This window comes from Myotis davidii, unplaced genomic scaffold (assembly GCF_000327345.1).
Source record: "Myotis davidii unplaced genomic scaffold, ASM32734v1 scaffold497, whole genome shotgun sequence".
Taxonomy (NCBI): Eukaryota; Metazoa; Chordata; class Mammalia; order Chiroptera; family Vespertilionidae; genus Myotis; species Myotis davidii.
In genome coordinates, this window is record NW_006288434.1 from 4,981,849 (window position 1) to 5,000,193 (window position 18,345).

At 35.6% G+C, this 18,345-nt stretch overlaps 1 protein-coding gene across 1 annotated transcript in view; it reads right to left on the reverse strand.

The window, feature by feature from the left end:
* Nucleotides 1-18,345, reverse strand: part of VPS13B (vacuolar protein sorting 13 homolog B (yeast)) — a 624,807-nt gene that overhangs the window by 566,238 nt on the left and 40,224 nt on the right. Inside the window, exons 6-12 of the mRNA XM_006760303.2 lie at nt 17,095-17,269; nt 15,362-15,630; nt 8,116-8,211; nt 7,547-7,669; nt 6,945-7,082; nt 5,933-6,020; nt 1,946-2,137 (exon numbers count right to left, since the gene is read on the reverse strand). Of these exons, the coding sequence (XP_006760366.1) occupies nt 1,946-2,137; nt 5,933-6,020; nt 6,945-7,082; nt 7,547-7,669; nt 8,116-8,211; nt 15,362-15,630; nt 17,095-17,269 (1,081 nt within the window). The remainder of the gene's footprint in view (nt 1-1,945; nt 2,138-5,932; nt 6,021-6,944; nt 7,083-7,546; nt 7,670-8,115; nt 8,212-15,361; nt 15,631-17,094; nt 17,270-18,345) is intronic.

Here is an 18,345-nt window from a genome sequence, read left to right on the forward strand (position 1 = left end):
AGACATGCAGGTTATTATCACAGTAAAATTTTCATATACTCACAACTGGAAACCTACTTTTGCTCACTGCTATATGCATATACAGGCAGCTCTCGCTTTATACAATTCTGATATGCATGAATTTGTTTAAAAATGCCAGTTCCCAAAAGCAGTAAAAATATCAGTTACCACAGTATATAAACTGTAACTAACTGCATAAAGTATAAACTTCACTGCTAGTTGTTCACCCCATAAATCACTTTCATAAATAAGAGGTGAGCATCATGATCAGTGACCAATCATGTCATTTCTCTCCAAGTTTGTCAGGTTTGGTTACTAGTTACTGGTATCTGTTATATTTAGCTCATGCATGGATAGCAAAGCATGTGGTTGTATTGCTTCTTTGATTACTAGTGATAAATCTGCATAACATTTTACAAAAATTAATAACTGAAACAGGGAACTGGCAGTCAAAGATGAAAGTGCAGCAACCAAACAAAAACCAATAATGTTGGAAATTGAAATTTTAATTGAACATAACTGGTGTTACAGAATAGCTGACCATGGAAATATCAATACTGCATGCTTAGAGAGACTAGATATTCAGCTAAGGGAGTTTAGTATAATTTAGGATAACAGCAAATATGCTGTGATAAAAATAAAATTTAAAAAGTGTCAACAAAAACAGGAGCTTATTTCTCTTTCACAGAACAATCTGCGTCTCAAGGGTCAGAGCAGACATGGTGCTTCCACACTACGAAGACTCAGGCCCTATCTTACTGCTCTGTCACACGCAGCATGCAGCTTTCACTCAGGGTCTAAGATGACAGCTACAGCGCCTATCATTGTAATTGCTTTCCTGCCAGGAGGGGCCATTGGGAAAGGAAAGCATGCTCTTTACCTTTAAAATCCTGGCCTAAGAATTCATATGAAGTTCTGCACCAACCTCAGCAACCAGAATCTAGCCATATGACTACACTTGGGGTATGTAATCTTTATTTCTATCAATAAAATTTCTATCATAGAAATTTATTTTACTATAAAATAACAGGAGAATGGATATTGAGAAGATAATTTAACCATCTATCACAATAATTAATTTAATTATAGACAAAGAGAAATGAAAAATCAGTGGTGTTAATTAAATTTCCTTTGGTCAATAATAAGTGGGAGCCGAAACCGGTTTGGCTCAGTGGATGGAGCATCGGCCTGTGGATGAAGGGTTCCAGGTTCGATTCCGGTCAAGGGCATGTACCTGGGTTGCGGGCACATCCCCAGTGGGGGATGTGCAGGAGGCAGCTGATCGATGTTTCTCGCTCATCGATGTTTCTGACTCTCTATCTCTCTCCCTTCCTCTCTGTAAAAAATCAATAAAATATATTTTAAAAAATAATAATAAGTGGGAGTCAGAATTCAAACCACCGTCTGACTCCATACGCTGAGTTCTTTACTGTCCCTTGCACTCTCATTGTGCTATTACATCCTACTTTATAGTACTTTATTATATAAAAAAGAAATTTATATTTTATGAAACTGATAACCACATCTTCATGCCATGTAGCAAAACTTCACTGTACAGCAAATTCCTTTTTACCAGTAAGATCTAAGTTTTCCTGAATACTAAATATGTATGTTTAAAGCACATCTTCATGTCTGCTCTTTAGAATCCACCAGCATAGAAAAATGGTCACATTTCAAGAGTATTCACTGGAAAGAGTACCAAAAAGGTGTGACATTAAAATATCAACAAATACTGGCAAATAAGTACTTATTCAAATAACTCCCTAATCTTGACCTCTCCCATAACTTCTATACACAAGTTTATTTTTTAAATTAACAAAATACATGAAAGTCAGATAGGCAAAATTTACCAAAAAGGGTAAGTTAGCAAAATATTAAAAAAAAATAGATTATATAATCATTCAAATCAATTGGCAAGAGATTCAAAATTAAGATAAAAACAAACCTGGTTTTAGCCCACTATATGGTTCATATTCGTGTTCCAAGGCACAAACAATCATTTTCAAAATTCTATGTACTGCACTGCTATCCAAGCGAAAATCAAGAGGACCTATAACAAGGCTTTTGGTAGACTTCTCCTGAACTATTCCCAAATCTTCACTTTTTCCTAAAGAAAAGTCTTGTTGATTTGCAGAACCTAAAAGAAGCCAAATTTTATATTAATATTTTCGGCATCAAACATACCAAGTATACATTTTAATATTACTCTTCTCTCATCTTTTTAGCTTATAGCTTAATGCCTTAAAACCAATTCTCCATCAGTTGCATACACAGAACTTTGCTGATCTATAATTTTCTCTATGCAGATGAGAAGATACTATCACCAAAAAACAACCAATTCAAAATAAATTATTCCTGTTATCTATTTCTGTTATAAGAAGTGCTATAAAATTTCAAGTCATTCTTAGAAATTTATTCTTTCAAATCTAATTGTTTATATCCAATAATTCTATACACAATGCCATTATGTTGAGTGGGAAGGGTGACTGGAAGAAGTTGCATTTTACCACTATTTAATCTAAGAATTTCACTGAAAATTAGACTGTTTAAAATTACATGATCACAGGATACCCTGACAGTTCTATAATGACCATAAAAGTGAACAATAGGTAGCAATTGCTTTGAAATCTTTCCAGAATAAAATTATCATGGTCATGCTCCATGATGCAGAATCCAAGTTCCTCAGTCCCTTATCTACCCATATACTGAAGAGAAGATAGAAAATGGGGAGAAGCAATAGGCAATAAGGTGGTTATAAGGATAATGATAATTTAACTTTGACATATTCAGTTTTGAGATATTTTTGAGAAAGAAGTGAAAATGTCAAGTATGCATTGGATATTTAATTGTAAACCTTAAAGAAGGAAATATATGTAAAGTATATGATTGTCTAACCACTCAGCTGTATACCAGAAACCAATACAAAATAAAATTGAGAGGGGGGGAAAAAGGAGTTTGAACTAAAAATACAATATGGGCATCATCAAAATATACTTAAATCCATGGGAAAGAATGAGATTACTTCAGAGAGAGTTTAGAAAAAGAAGTGGTATGCTGGCCTTGTGGAAAGAGCTTGGAAGCATTTCTTCCTCTTGGAATTTTTGAAAGTTTGAGAGGATAGCTGTTAGTTCTCCTATGAGTATTGGTAAAACTCCCTCCCTATGATATTCCTTCAAGATCAAATCCTCTGTGAAATCTTCAACCCACAGACAAAAGTAGTCACTTACATGGATCTCTCTTAGTTCTCTGTATACATTGTTATTCTTAATATTATTTACTAGCGGCATGGTGCACAGATTCATGCACCCGTGGGATCCCTCGGCCTGGCCTGCACCCTCTCGCAATGCAAGACCCCTCGGGGGATGTCAGAGGCCCGGTGCACGAATTCGGCCCAATCCCCACAGGCCAGGCCGAGGGACCCCACCGGTGCACAAATCCATGCACCAGGCCTCTAGTATGCATATAAGCTGTTTGGTTAATCTCTTCCCACCCTCCCTCCGCCCCCTCCCCTCTGAAATTCATCAGTTTGTTCCATGTTTCCATGCCTGTGTGTTGAGCACCTGCCCCTTGGTGGTCAGAGCACATCATAGCTACTGGTCAAATGGTTGAATGGTCATGTAGGCTTTTACATATATAGATTACTAGTGCTCCGGTGCACGGATTTGTGCACGTTGAAAGAAAATTAATTAGAAGGTGGCTGGTGGGGAAGGACTGGGCAAGACAGGCTGGACACACCCAGGAGTTAACCTCCTGCAGTCCCTCCCCGGCCAGCCATACCCTGGGGTGGCACCACAGCTCAAAGAGTGTCTGAGGAGTGAGCAGGGTCCCTTCCACAGGTAGGGTCCCTCGGCCTGGCCTGTGGGGATCGGGCCAAAACCAGCTCTCCGACATCCCCCAAAGGGTCCCAGATTGTGAGAGGGTGGTTCTTGGATGACACACCCTGGAATCGGGCTCCCTCCTCTCTGGTTCCAGGATGCATCACCAAGAACTGCCGCTGCCAACTCACCACAACTTGACAGCTCCTGCGCTGAGCATCTGCCCCCTGGCAGTCAGTGCGCGTCATAGCTACCGGGCAGATGATCAGATGGTCGCTTAGCCTTTTATATATATAAATAATCACTTATTTAAGTGCATAGTTAAATACTACCTACTGGCTTCTTGAGAAATGTTTTGGTATTCTTCTCATTCACCATATCTAACTTAGCACCTAATAAATAGTAATCATTTTCTTAAATATGAAAAGTTAACCAAAAACATGGTGAACCTATTTTCACTAAGTTTTCAACATGAAAAAAGATTGGAATAATAAGCACAACACTCATATTACTGATGTACACACAAACATAAAATGGTTAAATTTTCAAAAACGTCTTATTGCTAGCATTATCAAATTAGAATAAGAATGAAAAACCAAGCCCAGCCAGTGTGGCTCAGTAAATTGAGACTTGTCCCATGCACCAGGAGGTTGCTGGTTCAATTCCTGGTCAGAGCACATGCCTGGATTCCAGGCTCAATACCCACTGGAGGGGTCTGCAGGAGGTAGTTAATGAATGCATTTCTCTCATCAATGTTTCTCTCTCCCCTTCTCCCTTCCTCTCTCAAGAAAAAATAAAAACATATTTTAAAAATAAATATCCTCCTATATAATAAAAGGCTTATGTGCAAATCAACCAAACAATGGAACAACCGGTCGCTATGATGTGCACTGACCACCAGGGAACAGACGCTCAATGCAGGAGCTGCCAAGCCACACTGCTCAGCCACAAGCTGGGCTCACAGCTGGAGAGTGCAGAGGCAGTGGCAGGAGCCTCTCCCGCCTTGCAGCAGCACTAAGGATGTCCCACTGTTATTTAACCCTTTGAGTGCCAACCAATATCCTAGGAACTATGCTAAAATTGCCAAGGCATTTTTGCTGATTTTACAGCAGTTTAGGAAAAAAATTATAAATCCCAAGTAAATGAAGTTACATATTCAAAAACTTAAGGAAACCTTTACTACATTGACATAGTTAGCAATATCATCACTAATAAAAGCAGACTTAGAACTGGATGCCATTTCGATGCTTTGATAGCACTCTCAGCACTTTTGGCGAAAGACAGGAAGAGCGCTATAGTGCTCCCGGACACTCTAGGGGTTAAGCAAAGAGTGGGCCTAAGCCATTAGTCAGACATCCCCTGAGGGCTCCCAGGCTGCAAGAGGGCGCAGGCCAGGCTCAGGAGAACTCCCAGCCCCTGAGTGCACGAATTTCGTGCACCGGGCCTCTAGTAAAATAATAAAAATAGCTTTATAAAAACAGCCAAAAAAGGATAAAATACATAATAAAACACTACATGTCCACAGTTTCTAGAAGATTTTATTCTGATGTTTCTGCTTCAAATAACAAACTTTTTTAAAAAGATCTATATAACCTTCAAAATGTAATTAATACAGAAAAGGAAATATTTACTACTTTTGACACCTTAATGTAATATAAAATTTAATGCATTAAAAGTTTAATATTTGATACATAACTAATTCTAGCTGATTATACAAATTGTCTTTTCCTTTCTTTTTATTTCATTTTATTTTTGCCATCACTCTCTCCTCTTCCACCTCCACCCACCCCGCTCCCCGCAACACCCCACAATCACTACACTGTTGTCCATGTCCATGAATTTCACATATGTACACAAAAAAGAGATTAAAAATGTCAAGAATCTAAGAAAATTAACATGGCATTAAAATTCAACCATTCCCCAGCTAGGGGAAGGTCAATGGGGAAAAAAAGGAGACATATGTACTACTATTTGTAATACTTTAAACAATAAAATTAAAATAAAATAAAAATTCAACCATTCCCCGAAGTAACAGAAAGTAAATCTAATGTAACAGAGGACCAATTGATTCTGATGAAGCTGGGGGAAAAGCAAACATAAAAGAAAGAAAACAGTACCTTTGCCAATGCTGTTCTCCATTGTATATAGGTAATCCATGTAGAAAGCCCCAAACCTTTGCATCCCAGCTACCTCAGTATATGTCTCCTGACAACCAAGCAAACAGAAAACATGTATAGAAGAGACTTCTGAATTTAAAATCTGGTAAGTCAAGAATCAGACACATATCCCTCAAAGAAAGTGTATCAACTGAAAGGAGTACCAAAATAACAAAAAAGCAGAGGTTATCTGAAGAATTCACCTCTAAGTAAGGTAATGCTACCTCTATTACAAACCACACTATAGTTCTACTAGACATTTTGAACACTCTATCAATTATGTCTGGTTAATGAATACCTATAATGGAGGATAGTACACTCTTGACCTGTAATACTATCAAAAACTATTTAATAATGTACACTCTCAAATAGTTCTATCCTTAAATATTTCAGTACACTTATTTGAAACCGTTTAAACACTAAAGCTATTCTAAGATATGTAAAAGCATGTTAATTATGCAGATCTAAATTAAACTCTTTATTTTCAACAATAAAAGTAAATCTGTATTGAAAAGGGTTAAATGTAAATTACCTATTCTATTACACTAATCTTCAGACTTTTTGGATTTTTAAATTTATTCCATAAAAATACATTAGTATAATCTTATATGAAAAAGTCAAATAATACAAAGACACATACATAGTAATACATGAAATGCTTCATCTCTTCCCATTAATCCTACAACCCAAAAGTAATTGAAATTAAAAGAGATACTTCTGTGTTTCCTCCATGACTATTTTAACAATAGGGAGTGGATAAACTAACTGTCTCCACAGAAAAGTAGAGACCTTATGAACTCCTCAAACTTCTCAGGCTATAGAAACTTGATGAAAACATTCTAAATGTCTCAGTAAACAAATAGCCTTAAGAATATATTAGATGAGAAGAAAGATAACAATAATAAATAGTCATATAAGATGCCCACCCAAACACAGCCTAGAACTTGGCTCAAATATATATATATTCTCTGACCTTATGATGAGTTGCATCCAAGATAAATTCTGCACGAGTACCATTATTTTCTGGGCTTCGGTAATCAAACAGTGAATTTGTAAGGTATGTCAAGCCTTTCATACTCAAATTTTCACCACAAATGAAGAAACAGGCTTCCTGAATATAAATGCAAAAATTTTTAACAGGAGGAAAAATCATTAGACCATTTAAGAAAATGAAACCTTGGTTTTATAACACCCATTCAGTAGTCAGTAGAAATCACTACAACTTGAAGTCCTGTAAAAAGACAAGAATGCTGTCTCTATTTTCACTGCCTATTTTGGCAAAGAACACTTTAACAAACCAAAAAGGAACTCCAAGTAGCTGCTATAAACAAGAAAGAAGTAACATTTATGAATTGGAAAGTATTTGGAGCTACTGTCCAGGTGTTAAGTGCTACCAACTTTCTAAATTCCCCTGAGCTCTATAATTTCTTACAGGGAAAACAGTTAAAGTTCCTCTCTCAAGCCAAAGATATATGCAGTCTAGCAGACTTTTGGTATGGTTAAACACTTCAATAAGCACTTCATTATCCCTGCATTCCATCCAAAAAAAGCAGGAAAGGGAAGATTTTGACTTACAGTTTCACTCCTATTCATATTCTCTTCAAAATCTTTAACACCCATAATTCCTTTAAGGCACATGGCTCTGCAACCTACAAAACCAATCTGGCAATCAAAGAAAGGCTCTCCCATCATAAGGGCCTATAAAAGGAAAGGAAATAGAACTAAGAACTTAAATTTCATAAAAATGTTACAGGTTTTCCTAAATTTCTAAATCAGTTGAAACATCTTTAGAACAGAGCCTTTTCAAATTTATTCTCCTCAGATCATAAATCCTATGAAAGTAAGAAACTTCTTACTTGTCCCTGTATCCTCAAATGACTGGCACTTCATGAACACTAATGCACACATACATATGAGCACATATAAGTTAAATGAAAAAAAAATAAATGTTGCAATTATAGTAAAACCTTTGTTTAAAAAAATTATTTCAACTAATACTACTAACCACTAAAACAGAAATACAAAACTATAAATATATTTTAAACATACCAATTGTGATTAAAACATATATTCATTCAATACTAACTTTAAGAACTGCCAAAAGATTTTAAAAATACATGTTAAATGTTGAAAGATTACCTTACCTCAATTGTGGTTCCTTCTTGTTCCCAACACAATACTTCTTTAGATGTTACTTTTTGAGGGCTATAATAACTACTTTCAGCTTGCATTTCAGTGAGCTAAGAAATAATATAAGAATGTTAAGTCAAATTAGTATTAAATGGCAGTAAACTGTCATTATTATGATGGATTGATGGAAACAAGGCCAATTTTAAGATTTGAGAAATTTAATTATTAAGCAGGAAAACAAGTGCAACAAAAACAGCTCTAACAGGTTATCCATGGCAAAAAGGTTGAATATGCTAGTCTAATATAAGGTGGTAAAGGTATTTAAAGTAACTCCTTTTTCTTAACAATCTTGCTTTAAAAGGTGAAAGCTGTGCACCTATAACAGTTCCATAGTTATAAAATGGTTCATATATTCTGCCAAAGTTTTTATATTTTAACCTCAATTTATTTTATATTCACTAATATATTCAGCCAGGTTTATTTCAATCATTTCCAAGATTTCTCCCCATTTGTAACCAAAAAGAAAGCTGTGAGAAAACACAAATACAGTCAACAAAACTCTAGTTCTATGAAAGAAACAGGTTCATAAGTGTTTATTTTCAAAATATGTGTCTCACAATATGTCTGACTCATTCAATCATGCAACAAATAACTAGATAACAAGTACGAATCTAGATGCTGACAAAAGAAAAAAAAAATATTCTTGTTCCCTGATGCTTACAACACATTATTTGTATGTATCCAAAAATTAGATAAATTATTTTAAAAGGTAGTTTTCTAAATGCAATGTGGTATCCTGGTTGGAATCATGTACCAGAAAAAGGACATTATGAAATTCAATTAAAGTCTGGAATTCAACAGTAATGCACTAATATTGGCATCCTGGGATTGACATATGTACTATGAAAAGGAAAGAGACTAACAATATGGGAACTGTGTAAGAAGTATATGTCACCCACAGAGAACCTAGAGACAGAACCTAGAGACGGAACATGGCAAAAGATCCTGGACAGAAACTGGCAACAGAACCTAGAGACAGAACCTAGCGAGAGAACCTGGCTGAAGATCCTAGAGACAGAACCTGGCTACAGAACCTGGATAGAACATGGCAAGAGAACCTGATGACAGAACCTGGCTGGAGAACCTAGCGAGGGAACATGGCTACAGAACCTGGCTACAGAGCTTCACTGGAGATCCTGACCAGAACTTGGCTAGAGATCCTGCCTAGGCTGCTGATCAACTGAATGCTGTCTCCGTGTCACTCCTTCTTCGCCGACTCCGTCCACACCTTTGGGGACCCCTGGACCTGCTGGGGTTGGTCCCCAGCAAAGGGGAGAGACTCCCGTGTCGCTGAGTCAGGCCGCAGGTCCCTGGCTGTTATCACCAGCTGAGGAGCATGCTGAGGAGCTGGGGTCCTGGAGCCAAAGGGTGGGTTCCAGTCTCATTTCTGTCACTTCCTAACCACGTGGCCCTGCCTGGGTTCAACACTTAAACTCTGGAGCAGGGTTGGTTTTTTGTTTGTTTGACCTGTAGAGAGAATCACAGTACCTACGGGGTGCCCAAAATGTATACACATTTTAACAGCTGGTAACTCAATTTTGAAAATGAAATGTATTCTAATAAACACTGCCTATTTAATTATTAAAAAAAGAAGTATATGTGAATTTTCTGTACTATCTCTGAAACTTTTCTGTATATCTACAACTATTCCAAAATAAAAATTTTTAAAGGGTATTCTGCCCATGATTGCTAATGATTCAGTGCCCCTTATTCTTGTGAAATGGATATAAATTCTTCAACCTTAAATACAAAGTCAACATAAAAAAGAGAAAAACATGTTTAACTTAGTCAAATAGAATTTATTGAACCAAAAAGTTTATCATTTTAAGTATGATCTTTTTATACTGAGAATCAACTAATTATTCTCACTTTTTATAACAAAAATATTTTTATATAATATAAGCCTTTGTTTCTTGGATGCTTCCCAGAACTGGTACACACACATGTTGCTATTTTCAAGTGCAATTCCATAATCTAAAATGCATAAGTAAAACTGAATATTTTAAGCTTAATCACCTTTCAGCTGTCTGCAATTATTGTACAGAACAAGCAATTAATTGATTAAAAGGACTCAAACATTACAAGAACAATTTTCAATATTATATTTTTTAAATGCTACATTTAATTTGGCATGATTTTTGTTGGATTGATATCAACTGTTCAGAATGCTAATGTAGAAACATGACCTTGTTTTCTGATCGAAATATGAACCACAAATTAATTCCATACATTCTTCAAATACAAGTAGAACAATGAATTCTAACATTTTCCTCTAATGTTGATAAATATCAACATATTTCCCTTAGAGAAACCTTACAGAGAATAAATAAATGTTGCAAATTTTTCAAAAAATATATTAACTAATGACAAACATTGCCCCAAAAGTCTATTAGAAGTTTTATATATAAATGCCTAGTGACTCAGTTTAATACAATTCTTTCTCATCCATGAAGTTAACAGAAATATACCAAATTAATTTCACATTTAAAATAGGCAAAAATCACCAGAAAAATTACCAGCAATCCTTGACATCCTTCAGCAACTTAGATCAAAAATAACTTCCTGCCTGGCATCAACAATGGTTGAGCATCAACCTGTGAATCAGGAGGTCAGGGCTTGATTACCTGTCAGGCCACATGCCCAGGTTGCGGCTCGATCCCCAGTCTGGGGTGTGCAGGAGGCAGCCAATCAATGATTTTCTCTCATCATTATGTTTCTATCTCTTTCTCCCCCTCCTCTCCCTCCCTCTCTAAAAACAATAAAAAATGTTTTGTTTTTAAAAACTTCCTAATTTGGATCATGTAAAACTGGCAATATATCTAATAATTGACAACAGTTAGCTTTTAATTACATTTAAAGATTTTATTGTTTTATCATTTTAATATTGCAGACTGATCCATATTTCTTTAGTTTAGTCAAAGGTAAATCAGTGAATTCTGAAGGATGTGGACTGCAGCATGGGGAATATGGTTAATGGTATTGTTTTGGGGCCAGATGTGTGTTTGGGGTGTCAGGGGAACCACTCTATGAAATGAATGGTTGTCTGGCCATTGTGCTGTACGTCTGAAGCTAGGGCATAATGGTATTGAATGTAAACTGTGATTGAAAAAAATTTTTTTAAGTATAGGATGGACAATGTAATGAAAAGAGAGGTAGGTGAGATAAACTCAAATAACAAAATTAAAAATCTATAATGAAGACAATAACAAAAAAAGGTAAATCAATGAATTTCAATTAAAAATGTATAAAATAAAAATTTAATTTTAAGTAATAAAATAATTCAAAAATAATAAATGATGGTGCTAAAATAGTACAACTAATGAGTGCATTTTTATCATTTTCATGCAAACTTTATTAGCAAAATAAATCTTTTAAACCAATCAAATCATGACTAAAATTTTTGTTGCAACTTATTCTCTGTATTTTTCTGCTTTTGTCATTTTAGAAAATACTAAATGATTTTAATTACAAAAGTCTTTAAAGACTATTACTTTATTTTTTTAATATATTTTATTGATTTTTTTACAGAGAGGAAGGGAGAGAAATAGAGAGTTAGAAACATCGATGAGAGAGAAACATTGATCAGCTGCCTTCTACACATCTCCTCCTGGGGATGTGCCCGCAACCCAGGTACATGACCTTGACCGGAATCGAACCTGGGACCTTTCAGTCCGCAGGCCGACGCTCTATCCACTGAGCCAAACCGGTTTCGGCTAAAGACTATTACTTTAAAATAGTTTAATCTACCATCTGCTATAGTTATAATTTGTTTAGTTGTACTACTGATTGGAAAAAAATTATTTCAAGCAGTTAACAAACAATTCAAGCTAAATTAAAAATACCGTGAAACCAAAAACTTGACATTTTTCCACTGCTTTATTTCAAGTATATAACTAGTTGCCTGGAACACTACTTTACTCCCTCAGAAAAATGCTTCCATGGAGAAAAAAAAGAAAAACACACACAAAGACAAATAAAATTGGAGAAAAAACAGTATCTAAAAGAGGATTCCAAAATTTTAGAAGATAGAAAGCAAATGATATGGCTGGATGATGAATGGATGGGTAGATGATGGATGGCTATATTAATTCAACAGATATTTATTTGTTGAATATGTACCAGGCAATTTCCAAGAATTAGAGATACAACTACCCTTAAAAATTACCACTTAATGAGTGTGGTATACCGTCAAAAAAGAATATCCATGATTCTCTGAAAAGGCTAGTATCCCTCCATCCCTTGATGGGCATTTGTGTTGCTTCAACTTTTTGGCCACTTTGTATGTATGGACATGTATGTGCATCTATTTGTTTCATACCATTTTCAATTCTTTTGAGGATATAAGAAGCATTAAAATTGTTGGGTCATATAATAAGTCTACGTTTAACTTATTGAGGAACCGTCAAACTGTTTTCCACAGCGACTGCACCATTTTGCATTCCCACCAATCTTCCCATTTGTTTTTAACCAACTCCAACTAAGATTCCACCAGTGTCAAGTCACTGCTCTGGTCAAGATTACCAAGCATTTCCACAATGCCAAATCCAATGATCTATTCTCACAAATGACCTACTCCTCCTTCCACTTCAAAACATTTATGGCACTTAGCTTCCAGACAGACAATCTAGTAGCTTTTTGCCTCCATCGCTAGTCACCTTTTTCCAGTTTCCCTCAGAATTTCTTCCTCGTCTTTCCAAATATATAACATCACAGTGCCTCAGAGCTTGGTCTTAGAATCTCTCCTTATTTCTATCTACACTGATTCCTGTCTTAATAAAATCCTGATTTTAAAATCTTACATTTATACTCAGACTAAACTTCTAATCTGAAAGCGATTCATAAATCCAACCAGATAGTTCGACTTGAATATACAGTGGCCATCTCAATCCTGCCCAAAACAAAACTGATATTTCTCTCAGACTTCATCCTCTCACAATCCTCCTCATCTCAGAAAATCAGAGCTCAACTCTTCTAGTTGCTCAGGAGCCATCCTTGGATTGTCTGTATTTCATTTATGTCTCACAATAAAATGTACCAGGAAGTCCTGTCCTCTGGACCTTCAAACATCCAAAATCCAGTTACTTTTCACCACCTCCACTTGCTACCACCCTAGCCCAAGCCATTTTATCTTTTGCTTGAAAATTGCAATCTTCTCTGTCTGCTTTTGTTCCCATAGAATCAGAGTGATGCAGTTAAAAACATAACTCAGATCATTCTATAACTACTATGCTAAAAATTGTTGTATCTCACTCAGGATTAATGACAGATCCCTAAAATGACCTACAAAATATTATAAATTATGGACCTCTCCCAACCCCGTTACCTCTCAGACCTGATTTTGTACTACTTTCACATTAGCTCACTTTGCTGGGGACTTTTTGCTGTTCCTTGAACTACTGGAGAATTGACATTTGCTATTCTCAGAATATTCATTCCCAAGGACCTACAAAGCTCCCTCTTTCACGGGTCTTTTTCTTAAATATCCCTTCCTTTAAGAACTTCTCTGATCACTCAATTTTAATTTGCAAATCCCCTCATACCTAGTGGAAGCATCTGCTATTCCTCTTCTCTCTTTATTTTTCCTACATAATCCGTATCATCAATGACCATACTATGTATCTTCATTTATTTATTTATTTATAACAATTCAAGTTTTAAGAAGCATGATCTGTTCACTATGGTACAGAGTCTAGAATCAAAACAGTGCCTGGCACATAGATGGTGTTAATATATTTTTGTCGAATGAATTAGATACTGTTCAAGAATATTACATGCATAGTAAAACTATTATAAAAAGCCAAGGAATAAATAACCTAAAATTAAAATTAGGTTATATTGTAGGGGCAGAGAGGACAAAATATGATCGAAGAACACATAGGGTGCCAGAATACTATAAAATTTTATTTTTCTTAAAATAGTGTTCACTTTATTATTCTTTAACTTGAAAATATATATATTGTACAATCTCTTTTGAATATATATTTTACATGCATTTCTTTTTTGTTGTTGTTAATCCTCACCCAAGAATTTTTTTCCCCCACTGATTTTTAGGGAGAGTGGAGGGGAGGATAGAGAGAAGAGAAGAGAAGAGAAGAGAAGAGAAGAGAAGAGAAGAGAAGAGAAGAGAAGAGAAGAGAAGAGAAGAGAAATAGCGATGTGAAAGACACACACAGATTGGTTACTTTCCACATGTGCACCAACTGGGGCTGGGGCTGGAATCTGCGACCCAGAATGAAACCTTGACCAGGAATCAAACCCGCCACCCACCAAATCAGCGGTCGCCAACCAGTGGTGGTCCATGAGGTCCAAAAGGTTGGTGACCACTGCTTTGGTGCATGGGCCAATGCTCCAACCACTGAACCACACCGGCCAGGGCTTACATGTATTTCTTAATGAAGTGGAAAAAACTATGTTAAACACTACTAAAAAGAGTAAGATAAGAAATTAGACTGTCTTAAAGAGTGAAAGAGAGGTGGGAAGGCGATAAACTATATCAACAACCCTTTTAAGTAAATTTCGCAATGAAAGAGAACACAGAGAAGAAAAAGTAGCTGGAAGGGTACATGAGTAAAAGTAAGATCATCTATGTGCATTTCTTTTTTAATGGAAATATTAAGGCATCTTTGTAAGCCAATTAAAAGGTTTAGTAGGGAGAGAAAAACTTTTCAAGAAGCTGATTTTTCGCCAATCAGAAAGGATATATGCACCCCTATGTTCATAGCAGCACAATTCACCATAGCTAAGATTTGGAAACAGTCTAAGTGCCCATCAGCAGATGAGTGGATTAGAAAACTGTGGTACATATACACAATGGAATACTATGCTGCGGTAAAAAAAAAAAAAAAGGAACTCTTGCCATTTGCAGCAGGATGGATGGATCTGGATAGCATTATGCTAAGTGAGGAGGGAGGTTGGGGGTTAATGGGGGGGATGAGGACACATTTGTAATACCTTAACTAATAATAAAAAAAAAAAGCAGCTGATTTTTAAAAAGAAGGGAAGTGGAAAAGGCCTTAAGAAGATAGGAAGACACCAAAATTCAGAGATGTCATATGAGGGGACCTATACATGAAGTAAGGATTGGTAGAATGTATCTTACATCTATTGAATGTAAAACAAACTTTATGCTAGATCCTAATTAGAAATAAAAATGTAAACATTAAGCTGAGAGATATGAATAGCAAGAAAAAAGAAACTTACTTTGAAAGTCACTGTTGCCTTTGTACAGTAAAATCCTATAGAAACAATAGGATCCTTCAAAGTCTGAGATTTCTGCTGATGCATGGTTGATGTTGGATCATTTCCAAGGTAGTCTTCCTCACCATCATCATAACTCACAATTGCAGGCACAAATGACCAGGCCCATGATACCCATCCCTGTGACTGTTCATCCTCTTGCTGTGAATACAACTCTTGACCTTTGTACTGAGAAGGATAAGGCATTTCTATTCTTGTTTCATCTTCAACACCTATCAATCAAAATAAAATGACTTTAAGTAAGTCAAAAGGATTTAAATTTAAAAAATTAGGACGGTAAATTCTGTTAATATGTATCTCCCACATCTTTCTTTCTACATAAAAAGTATGAACAAATCATACATTGGTTATTATTTTAAACCAATAATTTAGCATTACCAACTTTAAGTTTCTATATGTTATATTGTATCAACCTCCTTTCTTTTTTTTAAATATATATATATATTTTATTTCAGAGAGGAAGGGAGACAGAGAGAGAGAGAGAGAGAGAGAGAGAGAGAGAGAGAGAGAGACATCAATGATGAGAATCAGTGATGATCCGCTGCCCACCTGCCACCCTCACTCCTTACTGAAGTATTGAGCCTGCAACCTGGGCATGTGCGCTGACTGGAAATCAAACCATGACCTCCTGGTTCATAGGTTGATGCTCAACCACTGAGCAACACACGCCAGGCTTACTCTCCTTTCATAGGCCATAATTAATGTTATATGGAAAGCATTTTACCACATAATTTTACCACATAATTTTAAATGTAGTTGATAAATAAAATTAATAAATTCATTTATTGGCATTTCACTCATTAATTTAAACAACAAAAAAACCCTACTTCCCAAAAATAAGGCTAGAGTGCTAAAAACTGACTTTTCTTAGAAACATAATATCAGAAAACTACAAGAAAAGTTCCTGATTCCCTGATGCACCCAGAAAAAAGAGAGAGAGAGAGAGAGAATGGCAATTACTCTGGGCAAAATGCACACCCCCCCCAAAAAATAACTACCCCAAAGGATGAAAGCAAATGTTATAATGAAATTATTCTTATATACTGTAAAGAAAATAATAGCGTTGATGACTCTTATTAGCATGTAACATGAATTAGTATCTTTTCTTATTCTACAGATGAAAAATTATAGCAAACAATTTTTATTTGGTTACAAATTAACAGAGACTAAAGGTTTAAATTCCAGCTGCTCTTATTCCATCTTGTAAAGACAAATTCCACCAGTCTCTTAACATTATTGTATCTCAAGGGCACATGCCCGGGACTGTGGGCCCGATTCCTAGTAGGGGACGTGCAGGAGGCAGCTGATCAATGACTCATCATTAATATTTCTATCACTCTCTCCCTTCCTCTCTAAAATCAATAAAAAATATATTTTAAAAAAGAATAATTTACTAGGAAATCTCGAGGTTGCACTACTTTAACTTTTGTATAATATACATTCTGAACACTTTTACCTATTAGAAATATTAGTTATTTTTAGCATGCAGAAAAAAGAAAATCAAAATAGTATCAAGCATGTAGGAAAAAAAATCAAAGTAGTGCCAAACAACCAAAATAAAATAATGCCACCACATTAGAACTGTACAGCTCAATCTAATGTATTTTTAAAGTTTCACAATTATGAAAACACTTTGTAAGAACAATAGTTCTAAAATAAATCTTTATTATATTTACCTGTTATGTTTCCTGACATATCTTTATTATGACAGGTAAAGTCTTCAGTTTCTCCATCTTTAACATTGCTTATTTCTCCATAGTAAAGAGCAATCCCAAGTTGCATTATACGGATAAACATAGGCAGTTGTTGATCTGTGATAGAAAGTTTCAAACTCTCTACTAAGGTGTGAATCTGTATTTTGAAAAAATAAAAACACCAACAAAATCATTTTCAAAGGGCGTATCTTTTAGCATAGGGAGAGAAACGTTAAATCTAATTGGAATAGCATAAGAGAAATAGTAATATCCCAAACATTTCTAACATTAAAGCCAAAACAATAGTTTATTCTAAAATCTTAGGAATTAAACAAATTTTGCTCTGATCAATAAACTTTAGATAGAAACTATATTAAGCCAAATGATGTAAATACAAATAGAAATGCCTGAAATTCCAGTTAGTACCGAACCCTATATATCCTATGCTTTCTCCTAAACATACATATCTTTTCCTTAAAGGAAGCACTTGAAGGCTTCTCTTTGGCCTATCCAAATTGCCAGCATCACTACTCTTGCTATTAAGAGCCTTTAGCAAATAAAATAAGGGTTACCTGGACAAAAGCACTGCAATACCACGATAGTGGATCTGACAGCCAAGAGGGCTACTAAGTGACTAACGGGCAGGAAGCTTATATAGCATGGATGTGCCAGACAAAGAGATGATTCACATCCAGGCAGGATGGAGCAGGATGGAGTGAGATTTCATCTCACTACTCGAAACGGTGCACAACTTAAAACATGAATTATTCGCCACCCAAAGTCAAGTCTCCTTCCATCACCTTTTATTCCCCATTTACCCCTCTCCCTCTTCCCCTCACAACCCCTCCCCACACCCCCACCTCTGTTGCGCTGGTAATCACCATGCTATTGTATGCCAAAGAGAGGTTATATTTTAATTAAAACCTATAAAATTTCATTAACCAATGTCACCCCAATAAATTCAATTAAAAGGTTTAAAAAACAACTTATGAATTGTTTATATCTAGAATTTCCCATTTAATGTTTTTGGATCATAGTTGATTGAGGGTAACTGAAACCATGGAAAGCAAAACTGTAGATAAGGGAGGATTACTGCACCCACTCTATAATGCTGAGAGTATGGTAGTACTGCCTCTCCTTCAAAAAAAAAAAAAACAACAACACACACACACAAAGACCTCTGTCACAACAAGAATAAAAGTTTCATGATATCATTTTAGTAAAATTTTAATC